The sequence below is a fragment of the Alnus glutinosa genome, chromosome 1 (genome assembly GCF_958979055.1).
Source record: "Alnus glutinosa chromosome 1, dhAlnGlut1.1, whole genome shotgun sequence".
Classification (NCBI taxonomy): Eukaryota; Viridiplantae; Streptophyta; class Magnoliopsida; order Fagales; family Betulaceae; genus Alnus; species Alnus glutinosa.
In genome coordinates, this window is record NC_084886.1 from 52,436,944 (window position 1) to 52,454,815 (window position 17,872).

General features: G+C 35.4%; 2 protein-coding genes across 3 annotated transcripts; one reads left to right on the plus strand and one right to left on the minus strand.

Moving 5' to 3' along the window:
* Nucleotides 1-3,428: 3,428 nt before the first annotated feature.
* On the plus strand, nucleotides 3,429-5,705 carry LOC133858262 (anthocyanidin 5,3-O-glucosyltransferase-like). The gene has a single exon (XM_062293692.1). The coding sequence runs from the start codon at nucleotides 4,095-4,097 to the stop codon at nucleotides 5,505-5,507; it is 1,413 nt and encodes a 470-aa protein (XP_062149676.1). The 5' UTR covers nucleotides 3,429-4,094; the 3' UTR covers nucleotides 5,508-5,705.
* Nucleotides 5,706-11,497: 5,792 nt separating this feature from the next.
* Nucleotides 11,498-16,460, minus strand: LOC133858263 (anthocyanidin 5,3-O-glucosyltransferase-like). 2 transcript variants are annotated; one of them, XM_062293693.1, is made up of 2 exons: nucleotides 14,455-16,460; nucleotides 11,498-11,802 (listed from the first exon to the last, which is right to left on the minus strand). In XM_062293693.1, the coding sequence occupies exon 1, from the start codon at nucleotides 16,414-16,416 to the stop codon at nucleotides 14,989-14,991; it is 1,428 nt and encodes a 475-aa protein (XP_062149677.1). In that variant the 5' UTR covers nucleotides 16,417-16,460; the 3' UTR covers nucleotides 11,498-11,802; nucleotides 14,455-14,988. The 2 variants fall into 2 exon arrangements, with proteins under 2 accessions (XP_062149677.1, XP_062149678.1); XM_062293694.1 differs by having other exon boundaries at nucleotides 14,450-16,460.
* Nucleotides 16,461-17,872: the final 1,412 nt, after the last annotated feature.

Sequence of the window (17,872 nt, forward strand, 5' to 3'; positions counted from 1 at the left end):
GCTCTCAGAATATATTTTGTAGGGTGTAGTTTCAAACATCATAAAAAGTTTTGACTTTCTTCATTTTACACCAATAGGTTTTAGATAAGAAGGTCAAATGCCCAATCAAACAAATGCTATCAAAGCTAGGTTAATGGATTTGAGTTGCAGAAGCATCACGTTGTTGGATGGATTTGTTGTGGTGCAACAGTGACACTCTGCTCATATGAACAGCTCTTAAAATATGTCTTATAGGGTACTATTTCTAATACCATAAAAGCTTCCGTTGATCTTCTTATTTGAAATACCAATTCGTGTCCAATAAAAGAGGTCAGAAGCTCAACGGCCCGATTCAACAATCTTGAATATCTTATTCTGTTTCATTGATAATCGATTGATTCTACTATAAAAAGCTTATAACCCTAGTTCAGGATCTCATACAATTTCAAAGAAAATTGTAAATTTTCAAATTATGTAATTTGGATGGTTTTTAGGCTTGAACGGTTTGGAAAAATTTAACTTTCAAATTTGATTATACTTTTTCTCTTTTTCTTATAAAAATTTAGACTTAAATATAGATATTTGAAAAAATTACTGTATATTTTTTACTAAGCCAATATATATATATATATATATATATTTGGCAGAGTTAGAGTTAAAAGTTGTTTACTATTTTTACCAACATCCTCATTAGAGAAATAATAAAATTAAAACTTTTTGCACAACTATTTTAAACCTACTTTTTCCAAAAAAAAAAAAACTATTTTACACTCCCAAGACATTGAGTGAGACTTACATGTAGGATCTAGATGCATGGATCCACCCGATGTATTTCGGTAGCAGAATAATTGTACAATATGGTTGTGCATAATAACTTCCATCCTGTTTATGGACTTGGATCTAGGGATGTAAACGAAGCAAAGCTACCAGTGAGCTCGCTCAGGTTCAGCTCGATAAGGCTCGGCTCGTGCGCGATTCAGTTATTAAATAAGCTACTCGTGGACATAAAAATATACTCGATTATTAAACGATACATACCCGTATAAAACCCGGCTCGGTCATTTATAGTTCGCAAACATACTCGTAAAAAGGCTCGGTTCGCTTATTAGCTCGACTCGTATATATTTATTAATATACATATTTATTAATAAATATATATCACTTATTAATTAACAATAATTAATTATTGTTATACAATATATAATTATTAGTTATATTTATAAGTATCTATATAATATATAATTTAATTATAAAAAAATAATTAAATTGATTATATCTTATATGATCTAAGAGACTAAGACTCTAAGTCTAATAATTAAATATCTAATGATTTTTGAATTAACAATAAATTGTTAATCATATAATTTAATGAAAATCTTGATACTTAATCTATTATTCAAATAATCATATCTTATACAATGACAATGTAATTGGTATAACCCCATATCAATTGATTAGCATTAAAATCAACAATGTGTTTCTTATAATCACAAATTGAGTATAATTATTAAAATTCATATCATTAGATTATATGATCATATTTATTATCACTAGAATTTATATGAAATGCATATGATCTAACATTTATATGATATTAAATTTTTAGTGATATAGCACATTATATCTTTATTATATAATGTAACAATCATATAAATAATACTTATTTTATATTATTATATGATTAAGTGTGATATAAGTTATAATAGTTTACTATGATGTAACAACAATAAATGATGTGATTAAACAATTCATTTGATTCAATTTAAGCATGATCTGACCATTTATATGATATTAAATCTCATCTTATATGGCACAATGTATTATGTAATAATCATATAAAAAATACTTATTTTGTATCATTTTATAATTAAGTGTTATCTAAATTCTATCAATTTTAGTTGTATCATGTCATATAAATGTTATTATTAGCTACTAATAAAGTTAGGATAAGTAATTAAGTATGATTCATAATTTTCATATCATATCATAAATAATCTCATATTATATGATATGAATCATAATTCATAATTATATATAATTAAAAATTAAGATATAACAATAAATTATTATAACCATATAATGACATAGTCATATAACTACTTAAGTCATGACTCATAAGTATACAATTCACACCAAGTAACTAATATAAATTATAAATTTATAATGATTAAGTATCTTGTTACTTAGATAATTTTGATATATACTTGATACTTCTAACTTAAGTATAAAATAATAATTAAGTACGATTAAATTATTATTATAGTTTAAATATAATAAATAATTTGTAAACTTTTACTCTTGAGCTTATGAATTAATGAATAATGATTAAATGTAATTTGTGTAAATATCAATTATGGATTTATGATTAACATTTAACAGATTATCTAATTAAGTATAAATGTATAATTATATCAATATGTAACTTATAAGTTAGAATTAATTATTTTTAAGTATAAATAATAATTTTTTAAATTTTTAAGGGAAAAGTACACTTAACCTCCTCAAACTATCACATCATTGTCAATGTACCTCACAAACTACCAATTATGTCAATGTCCCCATTAAACTACAAAAAAATGTCATTATTCCCCTAAAAAATAATTTTTGTTTGTTTATTTATTTATTTTTTTTAAAAATAATATTTCAGTTTTTTTTTTTGGTTTTTTTTTTTTTTTAAAAAAAATTGTTCTTTTTCGTTTTTTTTAATTTAATAAAAAACTGGTTTTTATTTTATTTTGTTTTTTTTTCTTTCTTTCAAAAACATGTTTTTATAATTTTCAGTAATTTTTTTATTTTTTATTTAAAAAAAATCGTTATTTTTTGTTGTTTTAATTTTTTTCGTTATTTGATTTATTTTTTTAAAAAAAAAATTAAGTTTTTCCAAGCCAATTTGTCTGAATTTTTCTAACAAAACTATTTGGAAATCCCTCCAAATCCTCCCACCCCCATTTTTCGCTCCTCTGCACACTATGTCCTTGTACGTGTACAGTGCACAATATTGCTTTGAGCCTTTTTTTTTTTTGGCCCTTTCCTCTATTATTTTTTTATTTCATTTTTTTTTTTTTGTTTTTAATTACCCCTTTGAAGTTTGAAAAAGCAAGACACAGTATACACTAGTTGTCTAAGTTTGTAGAATGGTATGATGACCCTTGACTTTTCAACAAACTTCTGACGCTACATGCTGTGTTTAGGAGAAAAAAAAAAAAAAAAATTGTTTACAAGTTTACAACAAGTCAACAACCACTAATACACTCATACTCTCATATGAAATGAAGGCTTGCTTCAATACTAAAACAGTGAGTTAGCTTAGCTGTTCTCCATATGGACCATCACATTCAGCTGCTTTATCCATGCCAGGTGTCCAGCTTCTACTCTCCACACTAATCTTCTCACGCACGTCGCACACACTGTCCAAGGATTGAACACACTGTCCAAGGGTTGAACACTTCACGCCTTCACCTGTCCAGCAGCTTCCTTCTGTTCTTTCTTTATTCCTCCTTACACCTAATGCCTTCTCTTTTCTAAGTTGTCTCCCTCGATCTCCTCTCCTCTCTGTCTCGCATATGCCCAACTTTCCATTTTTTTCTTCTCTTCGTCTCACAGGCACTCGAGAGTGAAGAATCAAAAGGGAGCTACCGAACAGAAAATGCAGATCGAGGCTACGAGGCCGTGTTGCAGAGAAGAAGAAAATAAGAAGATGGTGAAATAAGGAGAAGAGGTTGAGAAGCCGTTTTACTCGCGAGCCGGGTGAGCCGAGTGCCCGATAAGACACTTGGCTCGTCAAAAAATCAAGCTCGAGCTCGAGCTGGACATAATTTTATTTTTCGCGAGTCGAGCCAAGCTCTATATCTAATATCTAATACCCGTCACGCGGATCGAGCTCATAAATTTTCTCAACTAGCCGAGCTTGGACAACCACTACTCATTCGAGCTTGGCTCGTATACATGCCTACTTGGATCCTCTCCAGGCTCCAGTTGGTTGTACCTAAGGATATTTTGATAATTTCACATTGTGTAGAGATCCTAATTCCCTGTTTATATACACTTGCAGACTGCTCTACTGTTCCTAACAAGAACCCATTACACACCCTTTTTCCCTTTTCATCTCTGTGAACATGGAGAAGGTTATAGTCCTATACCCATCTCCAGGCAGAGGCCACCTAATCGCCATGGTAGAGCTTGGGAAGCTCATACTGAAACATCACCCATCTTTCTCCATCACAATCCTCGTCTTAAACACACAAAACACAGATTCTGCGTCCACCGCCCAATACGTAGCCAGCTCTACCGCCCAATACATGGCCGCCGTGAAAGCCACCACCCCATCGATCACCTTCCTCCGTCTTCCCCCCATCCTCGACGTCCCTTCTACTCCTTCCCCATTAGAATTATTGTACTTATTCCCACGCCTCAACAACCCAAATGTCCACCAAACCCTCCAAACCATCTCCCAGACCTCCGAACTCAAAGCCTTTGTCATTGATTTCTTCTGCGATGCTGCTTTCGAAGTGGCCGCAAACCTTAGCATCCCCACCTACTATTTCTACACCTCTAGCGCAAGCAGTCTAACCGCCTTTCTGTATTTCCCTACTCTCCATAAAAACCTGGATAAAAGCTTTAAAGATCTCAATGATATGCCTCTTGATATTCCCGGCATACCTTCTATCCCGGCTTCAGTCATGCCGGAAGGTATTTCAGATCGCAGTTCTAAACTTTATGAGTATTTCTTGAACACAGCAACCTACATGGCCAAATCAAATGGACTTATGGTGAACACCTTTGAGCTGCTCGAGAGAAAAGCGTTCAAGGCATTATCGGATGGACTATGTGTTCCAGACGGACCAACCCCGCCAATATTCTGTATTGGACCTTTGATAGCAAGCGGCAACCAGAATGGAGATGATCAGCACGAGTGTTTGAATTGGCTAAACTCGCAACCGAGTCAAAGCGTTGTGTTTCTGTGTTTCGGAAGCATGGGATTGTTTTCGGCGAAACAGTTGAGAGAAATGGCAATAGGATTAGAAAACAGTGGTCAGAGATTCATGTGGGTGGTGAGAAATCCACCGTGCGATAACAACAAAGAGCCAAATTTGGATGAGTTATTGCCGCAAGGTTTCTTGGAAAGGACCAAGGATAGGGGTTTTGTGGTTAAGCAATGGGCTCCACAGGTGGCAGTACTGAGTCATGACTCCGTGGGCGGGTTCGTGACTCACTGCGGGTGGAACTCAGTGCTTGAAGCGGTCTGTGGCGGCGTCCCGATGGTTGCTTGGCCATTGTATGCGGAGCAAAAGATGAACAGGTCAGTATTGGTTAAGGAGTTGAAGGTGGCGTTGGCACTGAACGAGTCGAAAGACGGGTCAGTGAGTGCGGCCGAGTTGGAGAAGCGAGTGAGAGAGTTAATGGACTCGGAAGCAGGGAAAGATGTCAGAGACAGGGTTTCAGCCATGAGAGATGACGCTATGACAGCCGTGAAGGAGGGGGGGTCCTCTCATGTTGCATTGGCCAAGTTGTCTGAGTTCTTCGTTTAAGACGATGTGCTAGGCTCACCGGCGCGCGTCATACATCTTCTACATTAATTTGTTGTACGTTGTACTAATTACTACGTTCATAATTTGTCTCGTCCTCTCAAGTCTCAACTGTCAGCTTACCCTCGATTTGAATTCTGTCATTCAGCCATGTGAACGGTAAAATTATTTTTTTATAATTTTATTGTCAGTTATTACTTATTAGAATTCTTAAAAGCGACGTGCTGATGAGACAATGCATGTGCCGACAATCCAAGTTTTCTTTACTATTTTGCGTCATCATGTTTCTTTTCTTAATTTTTAAATTTTTTTTAAAGCACACCATATGGGTTTAATTTGTTTAAAGGGCTAGACTTCGACAGATATTATGCATTCATTTTTATTTTTATTTTTTTCTATCTTTTACCTATTTATTTTATAAATTAATTATTCAGTCTGGATAATCAAATGTCGCATTTCTTGTATGATATTGAACAAGAAACGGTTTTTTTTTTTTAAAAAAAAAAAAAAAAAAAAAAACCAAACATTTTTCTTACTTATATGACTGCAAATATGAAATTAATACTTTCACCACAGCATATCTACCGTGAAAAAAAAATTATAAATAAAGGGCTCTGATTGTTTTCGATAAAACTGTGTCGTTTTGTGCTGTATGCGGAACTATGAGTGATGGTACAGTGGCAGCAACGAAAGAGCGTGGCTCATCTCTTGTTGCCGCTGCTCAGGTCTTTTAGTGTACCACGCACGGTAACACCATAAGAAAGTCGGGGGAGATAAAATGTAGTAAATATTTCAATTAATATTTTGGAAAAAAAATAGAAAATCCTTCAAAGTGGTTTGCTTAAATTATAAATCGCATACTGTTGTATCAAAATAAATTAAGAAGTTCATGTGGTATGCCAAAAAAACAAACATGTATGGTATAGATGAGTATATATTTGTATGAATTTCATGTGGATCAAGATTGGAATATAATCATATATTCACAGCTAAGTAGTATGATTTCAAGTATTTATAAATTGTCAATGTTTACTTCATCAGCTACGAAACTTTTAAAAAAATATGTATTTATTATCTATAAAATAGTTGATATTGTAAACGTATAGTATAAATAAAGAAAAGTCAGCTCTATGCGAACACTTAGTGATTTATATATTCACTGAGACTATGGACTCATTATTTCGCCAATGTAAACGGGGTTACCACCACGATCACATTGACTATGCTATGGATGCAAGTGTTGATCAAGGATTGAGAGTAAATTATGCTGGAGCTTAATGTCGGGCTATAGCTTTAGTCCATTTATGTATTAACATTGTTGTTAATATTTAGTTACAATGGTATATTTATAGCGTCGTGTCGTATGTAACACATTTTATATAGCCATACTTTTGTTATGTAAAGGATTCAATGATCGAGCTTTAAGTATATAGAGGTACTATTTGCTATATATGTTGCGTATAGTTTCATTGTTTAATGTTTAGTAATTTTCACTGCTATGTATAATCTCTGACGAGTCATGCTCATATTGTGGGTTGTCTTGTGTTAATGTTTGGTTCATGACGTGTAGTCATGCCACTGCGAGGATTTGTTTAAAAAAGAAAAAAAGAAATTGGGTCATCACATTTACTATCAAAATTTAATAATAATCCACTCCAAATTCAATATGTTTAAAAATCATATCAGCTTCTGGAAAACAAAAAGATGGTCCCTACTACCGGCCTACTTCATAACATTACTCATATATATATATATATATATATATATATATATATATATATATATATATATATATATATATATATATATATATATATATAATCCTGAAAGTTCAAGACTGAATTGAAAATTAATCAAGACTATATGCTGTTATATAGGTTAAGTAAAATAAAAACTACAAAATAAAATAAACATAAATTTGAAAACATAGCAAAACAAAATATTATTCTAAAAATAATTCTCCAATTTTTTACTCATGCTTGCCATATAGTGCACGTCTACCACCATTAATTCGTTATCGCATCAAGCACTCATTATTACAATCACGAAAATTAATGGGATTACTTTATTATTATTATTATTATTTGAAAAATGCTTCCTTTCCTTTCCGGTCTTTACAATACAAAGGAGTTGCGTACAAAGTATATAACATGGTGTACAACAAGCAGTGCTCATTTTTCAACTGTGGAAAATGATTTTTTATATTACATGCTCTACATTAATCTTATACCAAGACATAAAAGGTGAGAAACCTATATATGTACGTTATATATATTTGAGTTTTATATACATGAGTTTCATACTTAATATATTTTAGGTGTAAAATTAATGTAGAATAATATGATATAAGAATAATACATCCTTTCAACAATAATACATCTCTTTCATCTCTACCAAAACACATGGAGTATAAAATTCATATATATAGAACTCATATATATATATATATATATATATATATATATATATATATATATATATATATGAGTAATGATAGGCTTGCCGTCCCTGCCCGGCCCTTTCCTACGTGGAAGGGGCCTTTTGCTTTTAATAGTTTTTGAGGAATGCTACAGAGGGGACGTTCATCCGTCCCCTCTCCTCCTTTTAACATTAAAAAAATCAAATTCAAAAGAAAAGTACATTTTTCTTTGTTTTTGGTTTTCTTTTTTATTGAATTTGATTTGTTTAATGATAAAAGGAGGAGAGGGGACGGATGAACGTCCCCTCTGTAGCATTCCTCATAGTTTTTTTTGAAAACCCACCCCCCTCGTCTTCTATACCCATTTTTCTTACCCAAACCATTTTCCCCCCAAATCTTTCCCTCCCTCTCTCTCTCTCTCCATCTCCTCTCCTCAACCCCACCGTGAGCCCGCCACCGTCGACCACTCACGAGCCCGCCACTCCACTGTGCGTTCTCCATCTCCGGCCAAAACCGAACCACCGTGCGTTCTCCAACTCCGATTCGGCTCCGACAACTCAACCACCGATCGCCACGAGCAGCCCCAGCCGAAACACCAACGCCGCAGCCGCCGACGAGCCCATCCGCCGTAAGGTTTTCTTAGATTTTTTTTTTTTGATCATTCCTTTTGATTTTCTCTCCAGATCCGGTTTTTTTAGTTGTTTTTGGGTGAGATTTGGGCTGTTTAAGTGCAGATAATGGGTTGTTTAAGTGCAGATAATGGGTTATTTGTATTCCTTTTGATTTTCTCTCCAGATTCTGTTTGGTGGCTATAAATATTGGAATGAGTTTTGTAGTTGCTGGATTTTCTTTGATGTTGTAGTGTAATCCTTTTAAGTGGCATGGAAATATATATATATATGTGTCAACATTTGAATAGCTTAGTTGGAAAGAAAGAATGCCCAGAATCTTCTAGTGTAATAATAATTTATGATTTGTGATGATGTTCCATTTTTTTAGTTGTTTTTTGGGTGAGATTTGGCTGATTTGTGGTTTCCTCAGAGCTGGGATTTTGCTGCAAAAAGAATATGGGCTGAGCTTTTTTTTCATATGAATCTGTTGGGATGGATTGGGTTTTGCAGCATAATGAAAGTCTATATTGCATTCCAAAGGATTGGAGTTAGTATTACTTGCCATTGAACTGTAGTGTAGTAGAAATTGAGAGCAGGTTGATATATACTGCTCATTCTTGATTTATTCCGTGTTTTCATTCTGTATCTAAGAATCATAGATTTAAAGAGCAGGTTGTTTAAGTGCAGATAATGAGTTATTTGTATTCCTTTTGATTTTTGGATTTTGTTTGGTGGCTGTAAATATTGGAATGAGTTTTGTAGTTGCTGGATTTTCTTTGATGTTGTAATGTTATCCTTTTAAGTGGCATGGTGAAAGGTTCCAGCCATTCAATTTGTAGTTCTTTGGTTTTTAAATGGATGATGAAAATAATTGGCACTTATTATTGCTTTTTGTTTATTGGTACTTTTTTTCTTCTTTTTTGTTTTGTTTTGTTTTGTTTTTTGTTTTAATAGACCGTTGTCTGCAATTCTGCAATTTTATCAATGCAGGGAAGAGTTCAGATATGGGAGGTCATTGTAGGTGCTGAAGACCTTGTTGATTGAGAAGGTGTATTTTTTACCGTGACATGTTTGAGCAGAGGATGAGAGGCTTTGGGATAATTAGTTATTAGAGTTTTGGTTTGCTTTCGCCTGTTGCCATTTCTGTTCGTGAAGCAGTTCCACGAACAATACTCTCTTTAGTGGAAATGTTTTTTGGTAATTAATTTGTAATCTCTTTGACAGTGATGATGAGCTCTTAGAAGTAAAGCTTGATTATCTATGTGCATGTATATTAATACATTATTAGTCATTAAGGAAGTGTGTACGTACAGAAAAAGAGACTTGATTTGTTACTCAAGTTGATATCTGTTATTTGATTAGCAATGATACAATCATGTAAGATAGGTTGCCATGTCTCTCTATGTGGATCTTTGGTTTCACTCAATGCAGATTCAGTGAAGCAGATGGCCCCAAGTGGAAAATTTGTTTGAAATAATGAGACATTGATTCTGTATTTAAGGAGGTAGGTCTATCAATTTCTGCCGAATATTATTTCTTTTTTATTGACTTGTGACATTAGGATATACATGATTTTTTTTTTTGAAGTTAGGATATACGTGGATTTCTTTAGATGCTTGTTGTAGTAAGGTCAATTTTTCGCATCTCAAGTCCTTAACTTGATCAAGCCTGTTGCATCCATCAAGAAGTTGTTGGTTACATTAACTTTAGCACAAGATTTGCCAGTGTATGCCGTAGGTGATGAAAAACGCCTTATGCAAACTATTCTAAATATTGCTGGTAATGCTGTGAAGTTTTCTAGAGAGGGTAGCATCTCAATCACAGGTTTTGTTGCAAAATCAGAATCTTTAAGAGATTCTTGAGCACAGGACTTCTTTCTTGTGCCATGTGATAATCACTTTTATTTGCGTGCACAGGTTCGTTTTTTGAATATTCTATTGCAATCCTTTGGTCTGAGGATGCTTAGTTGTTTTATGTTAAAAGCTAACTGTGTACATTAACCTTTTCTCTTCAATTGTAGGTGGAAGATTCAGGATCAGGAATTAGCCCCCGAGATATTCCTAAGCTCTTTTCGAAATTCTCGCAAACTCAATCACATGCAACCACAAATTCTGGTGGCACTTGGCCTTGCAATTTGTAAAAGGTACTTTATTCTTTAGTTCTTACATGTTTATCTTTGTTAGGTTATACAATCAGCTTGAATAGTAATCTCTGCCTGTTTTTGGCATTCCAGTATTTGCAGAGTCAAAACTAAGTCCTTTAAAAAGATTCTTTTTTCATATGTAAATGTAGCTATAATGCTTTTTCCTTTTGCATGGTGTGATCAGGTTTGTAAATCTTATGGAGGGACATATTTGGCTTGAAAGTGAAGGTCTTGGAAAGGGATCTACCGCCTCTTTTGGCACGAATTATTGATTTTTCATCTCTTGTAAATTTTGGATCTAATTTAGTTTAGTAGTTTCAGGTGTAATTTTTTGAAGAGAAATATGGTTTTTTGTTAAACATTTGGCTCAAATTATTTCTGACTTGATAATTCTGATGGCTCTTTCTTATGTGATTTGTCATTAACTTGCTAGTTCTTAGTACTCTTGGACATTGTAGCGGACTACTTTAGTTGCAGAAAGTTTGCTTTTCCAACTGATAATAAAATTTGGTTTGTGAAAAAATTGATGTTGCTGTGAATACATTTTCTCAAAGCAAAAATTATTGGTTTTAAAAGCTTCCAATACCATTTTGGTTGGTCTAGGGATGGAGAGATACATGCATGCATAAATATTCAAATTGCACTCAAAAGAATGCTTCGATGTACAAAAGTAGTTAATGAACTTCACATTTTTTATTAACCTCACAAAAAGCAAGGTCTACTATATCACTGTGGCCTTTGCCAAAACATGAGAATACGAAAGATTCACAACCACAACAAAATTCATTTTTCATTCATATTCAATCAAGGACCGGTAAGCTTAAAAAAAGAAAATCAAGGATTAGTATAATTGGGACATAAACAAGAACAAATGGTGAGATTTTCTCTTAGTTACGAATTCAAAAAGGCAAAGTTACAACAACCGCATATCTACATTTTGCGGAAGCAAAAATAATATCTACAAAGGAAAATTGTATTGAGGCCATGAGAAGTATTGAATCAATTAGTTTATTTCTTCAAATCCGAAGAGGCGGTTCCTTCACCATCTAAACTACTAGGTTCCCTCAGCAATGAATGACATTTCATAAGAGAATATCGTTCAACATATTTCAATAATAATATCACCTGAAACATGGAAGATAACGTTAGGCAATAGAAAGAATAGAATATATTATAAATGTAAAAGCACCTGAAGAAAAAGCAAAGTATATTATTTATTAACAAAAAATGCATGCTTGCTAAGCAAAACAAGTGTTTAACCAGCATTACTCAATTCCATTATACCATCTCCATGAAATGCAATGGTTTGTAACCTAATCCACCTAAAGCCCTTTCCTCATCCAAACCCGACAGGAAAATTCGAAGAAATTTTCCATTGACAATTCACTTGGTTAGAACATAAATCAAAACTTTTGCTAAACTAAAATTTTATCAGGTACCCAATGGAATAAACATTTTTTTTAGTTCAAGTCCACCTCTGCATCTTAATAGTCAAAAAGGTCATTAGATTGCCCTCCAAAAGGTTGGTAATAACTTTTGGGCAAGCAACTAATTATACAACCTAATATGGTAGCCAAATGAACAATCCTATCAACCTTCACATTGATATCATTCACTATGCACCATTCCTGTTGTCCTAAAACAATGTAAATCAACTTGACATACGATTTTTTGAGGCGTGAACATGTATAGTTTTCAATATCAACAATAAGCTATTGTTGGAAAACTTGAAATTCATACCTTCGTGCAAACAGAACAACCTTCTATAGGATTAAAGCTCCAGGTTAGAGGGCATGCAAGCTAAGAAGGCATGAAATCTTACAATGCAAGGAGTCCTCTCACAATCCCCAAGAGAACACAATATTATCCAAGTAATTGACCAGTAAAGTGGAACAAAAACAAGCCTTAAACAACAATATTGGACAAGGAACATTAAAGCAGTAACTAAACTAAACAAATAGCTTAAAAAATAACATAAGGTGAATAGGAAGCAGGAAGTCAGAATAACAACTTCATCAAAGAAGTCTAAGACTGCAAATTGGTTCCAGTACATGCTTTGTTTCGCCAATTTAAAAAGAAAAGCTCCAAGAAGACATATCAACAATTAATATCCTCTATCACATATCATATAAATCTCTTTGTTATTATTCTTGTTATTGTTAAGGTGACTTAAATGCATATGTAGAGTCCCATTAAAAGAAGAAAGTAAGGTGCATATGTAGACAATATTCTTAAAGAAGAACCATGGAGAAATATGAGAATTGGGCAATAATTTCAAGGTACAGCAGAACAAAAACTTCCAAAATCTACAAAAAGCCACTAAAATTTAATCTTTGCTGTCTTTTATTCCTTAACTGCCAACAAAATTCTTACATATATAAGCCTCCTTCAATTCCAAGAAATATTGAAAAAAGGGAAGTAAATGCTTACAGAAGGTTACAAGAAATAATGAAAATGCTTAAATGAGAATCAGGCAGTAATTTACAGAAATTCTTCTCATTCCACATTCCACATTCCCAACCCTAGACCCAAAATCCAATCCATCCCAACAAATTCATATGAGAATAAAGCTCAGCCCATATTCTTTTCGCAGCAAAATCCCAGGGTCAAAGAAACCACAAATTAGACAAATCTCACCCAAAAACAACTAAAAAAACTGGACGTCATCACAAATCATAAATTATTATTAGACTAGAAGATTCTGGGCATTCTTTCTTTCCAACTAAGCTATTCAAATGTCGACACAAATATGGCAGTTGGTTTGCCGTTGTTACAAAGGAATCACACATCAAATCAGGCGACTCTTCAATTAATAACTTGATAACACTTACATTAATGCCCCATGTGCTTGCAATAGACAAATAGAAGAAACAAAAACCTAAAATGGTTAACAAAAATCCAAAAGGTTGCAACTGCTAAATTCCAAAATATCTTCTAGCCTCATTTTCGTAGTAACCAAATGAAGCAAAACATCTATGCAAATGATGTGTTTCAGTGTATAATGTTGGAAGTACTTGTCAATCTCAAAGAGAAACTAAGACAAACTTAACTATAAGCTGATATATGAACAAGCATGTAGGAATGAGCATGGCATATTTCTTAGGCAGTGTCCTATTAATCTGTTTTTCTCTTTAAATCTATGATTCTTAGATACAGAATGAAAACACGGAATAAATCAAGAATGAGCAGTATATATCAACCTGCTCTCAATTTCTACTACACTACAGTTCAATGGCAAGTAATACTAACTCCAATCCTTTGGAATGCAATATAGACTTTCATTATGCTGCAAAACCCAATCCATCCCAACAGATTCATATGAAAAAAAAGCTCAGCCCATATTCTTTTTGCAGCAAAATCCCAGCTCTGAGGAAACCACAAATCAGCCAAATCTCACCCAAAAAACAACTAAAAAAATGGAACATCATCACAAATCATAAATTATTATTACACTAGAAGATTCTGGGCATTCTTTCTTTCCAACTAAGCTATTCAAATGTTGACACATATATATATATTTCCATGCCACTTAAAAGGATTACACTACAATATCAAAGAAAATCCAGCAACTACAAAACTCATTCCAATATTTATAGCCACCAAACAGAATCTGGAGAGAAAATCAAAAGGAATACAAATAACCCATTATCTGCACTTAAACAACCCATTATCTGCACTTAAACAGCCCAAATCTCACCCAAAAACAACTAAAAAAACCGGATCTGGAGAGAAAATCAAAAGGAATGATCAAAAAAAAAAAATCTAAGAAAACCTTACGGCGGATGGGCTCGTCGGCGGCTGCGGCGTTGGTGTTTCGGCTGGGGCTGCTCGTGGCGATCGGTGGTTGAGTTGTCGGAGCCGAATCGGAGTTGGAGAACGCACGGTGGTTCGGTTTTGGCCGGAGATGGAGAACGCACAGTGGTGTGGCGGGCTCGTGAGTGGTCGACGGTGGCTGGCTCGTGAGTGGTCGACAATGGCGGGCTCACGGTGGGGTTGAGGAGAGGAGATGGAGAGAGAGAGAGAGAGAGGGAGGGAAAGATTTGGGGGGAAAATGGTTTGGAGAAGAAAAATGGGTATAGAAGACGGGGGGGTGGGTTTTCAAAAAAAAGATTTTTTTTTTTTTTAAAAAAAAAAAAAAAAAAAAAAAACTATTAAAAGCAAAAGGCCCCTTCCACGTAGGAAAGGGTCGGGCAGGGGACTATCATTACTCATATATATATATATATATATATAGAGAGAGAGAGAGAGAGAGAGAGAGGGGGGAGGGGGAAGAGAGGATTCACATGTATGAAGTTAATGAAGCACGTGTAACTAGCACGTTGTCGTGACCCACGACTCAGCCAACTTGGCAAATGCAACATGAGCGGACCCTCCCTCTTCCACGGCTGCCACGGCTGCATCTCTCATGGCTAAAACCTTCTGCTTCACCACTTTGCCTGCTTCCGAGTCCATTAACTCCCTCACTCTCTTCTCCAACTCGGCCGCACTCACCAACCCGTCTTCCGACTCATTCACTGCCAACGCCACCTTAAATTCCTTCACCAAGACCACCCTGGTCAGCCTTTGTTCCGCATACAAAGGCCACCCAACCTTCGGCAAGCCACTAGACACCGCTTCAAGCACTGAGTTCCACCCGCAGTGTGTCACGAACCCACCCACCGAACCATGACTCAGTATCTCCACCTGTGGAGCCCATTGCTTCACCACAAAACCCCTACCCTTGGTCCTTTCCAAGAAACCGTTTGGCAACAACTCATCCAAATTTGGCTCTTTGTTGTTATCTGGTGGCGGATTTCTTACTACCCATAAGAACCTTTGGCCGCTATTTTCTAATCCTACGGCTATTTCATGCAACTGTTTTGCCGAAAACAATCCCATGCTTCCAAAAGACAGAAACACGACGCTTTGACTTGGTTGCGAGTTTAGCCAATTCAAACACTCATGCTGATTTTCTCCATCCTGATTGCTGCTTGATATCAAAGGTCCAACACAGAATATCGGCGGTGTTGGGCCATCTGTCACACATAGCCCATCCGATATTGCTCCAATAGCTTTTCCTTCGAGCAGTTCAAACGTATTTACAATAAGTCCATTTGATTTGGCCATGTGGGTTGCTGTGTTTAAGAAATACTCATACACTTTAGCACTACGATCAGACATATTTTTCGGCATGTCTGAAACCGGGATAGAAGGTAAGCCTGGAATATCAATAAGCATATGATCATCGAGATCTTTCAAGCTTTTGTCCAGGCTTTTATGGAGAGTGGGGCGGTATAGGAAGGCGGTTAGAGTGCTTGCGCTGGAGGTGTAGAAATAATAGATGGGGATGCTAAGGTTTGCGGCTACTCTGAAAGCAGCATCACAAAAGAAGTCAATGATAAAGGCTTTGAGTTTGGAGGTCTGGGAGATGGTTTGAAGGGTTTGGTGGACATTTGGGTTGTTGAGGTGTGGGAATAAGTACAATAATTCTATGCGGGAAGGAGTGGAAGGGACGTCGGCGATGGGGGGAAGATGGAGGAAGGTGATCGATGGGGTGGTGGCTTTCACGGCGGCCATGTATTGGGCGGTAGAGCTGGCGACGTACTGGGCGGTGGACGCAGAATCTGTGTTTTGTGTGTTTAAGACAAGGATTGTGATGGAGAAAGATGGGTGATGTTTCAGTATGAGCTTGCCAAGCTCTACCATGGCGAGTAGGTGGCCTCTGCCTGGAGATGGGTACAGGACTATGACCTCCTTCATGTTCACAGGATGTTTGGTTCCTCAGGCTCCGTGGAACCAAATGTGTTTAAATAGGGAAAAAGGCAACGTATAAAGCTCGACTAGCTTTCGAGCGTATTATACTTCATTTTAATATTTTCTCAGCGAAAGACGGTCCATTCATATTCTTAGCTCCTTAAATAATGGAATAGTTTTATTTGCGAAAGCTCTAAGATTGTGCACCAATTGGGTTTCAAGCCTTGGCTTTTTATAATAATATAATCCGTTTGAAGGATTAAATCTTCTGTATACCACCTTCTTTCCAAATAAAAAAATAATCATTTGCGTCACCGCATATGCTAGCAAACTCTTGAATCTACAAGGGTATGATCATGACTTCGTTGTCTGTTTTGCAACTTTCTTATGCATTTTTTCCATAATTTTTTCAATGGGATAAGAGAGAGCCACGATGTCAAGCTCTAATAACCACACAGTCCCCGTTCAAACTCCAGCAAAACTCTTTTTAATGATGAAAGATTGCTACCTTCCTATGCCTTCAGCTTCATCTTTGCATCCTATATATGCCTATAAAGGGGATCCATCCTTGCTTTCTTTCGAGAAAAAGTAATTCTATATATCTCACTAACCAGTCACCGATAAGACATCTACGAAATATTGGTGTGGTACAGTATTGAGTAATGATTCACCTTACTTAAAGATTTAATTTTTTTATCTTCTTACTTTAATTTATTTTTAAAAATTAAAAAATTCAAAAAATAGTGTATAAAAAGTTGAATGTTTTAAGTGATTGGCCATCATTACTTCTTTTATTTTTTTTTCTTTTTTTAACAAGATCAAAAACCTTCATTGCTGAAATGAAACTCCAAAGGGATTACATCAATGTAAAAGCCACAAAACAAATATAAGAGCAAAGAAGCTGAGAACACTGTCTGAAGGCTACATCAGTGCCCGTAGGTCAATGTAGTGAATAAAACTGAAGAAACTCTATCCACTAAGTCAGGAAAAATCCTGACTTAAAGCAGCTACCAAAAGGTAGACTATGAACAAATATACAAGAATGTACAAATACAAATACAAAAAAAAAAAAAAAAAAAAAAACCAAAAAAACCAAAAAACAAAAAATCAGCACCATGAGAACCGCCACTGGAGCTCAGGGCGTGTTGAGCACGCACTTACTCCGGGAACCCTTCCAGCCATCGAACGACCTCCAGAAGCCAAGATCGACACCAAACGAAGCCGAATATGCAAACTGTGACCCTCATGCACTAACCCAAGGAAGACACTCCTCGACGCTTGCTGGCCACACACCGAGCAGGAAAAAACCACACAGCTCTGTCGAGCGACTACTGAAACCAGAGGAGGCCAGCGACCACTAAAGAAAAGCTCATGATGTCGACGAACACCCAGTCGAGGCTTATAGATCTAGCAATAAAGCACAACTCCATCGGATACCCGCCGACATCCGCCATTCTCACAG

What these genes read in the sequence shown, in the direction of transcription:
- LOC133858263 (XM_062293693.1), bottom strand. Translation starts at nt 16,416, where the DNA reads ATGAAGGAGGTCATAGTCCTGTACCCATCTCCAGGCAGAGGCCACCTA.
- LOC133858262 (XM_062293692.1), top strand. Translation starts at nt 4,095, where the DNA reads ATGGAGAAGGTTATAGTCCTATACCCATCTCCAGGCAGAGGCCACCTA.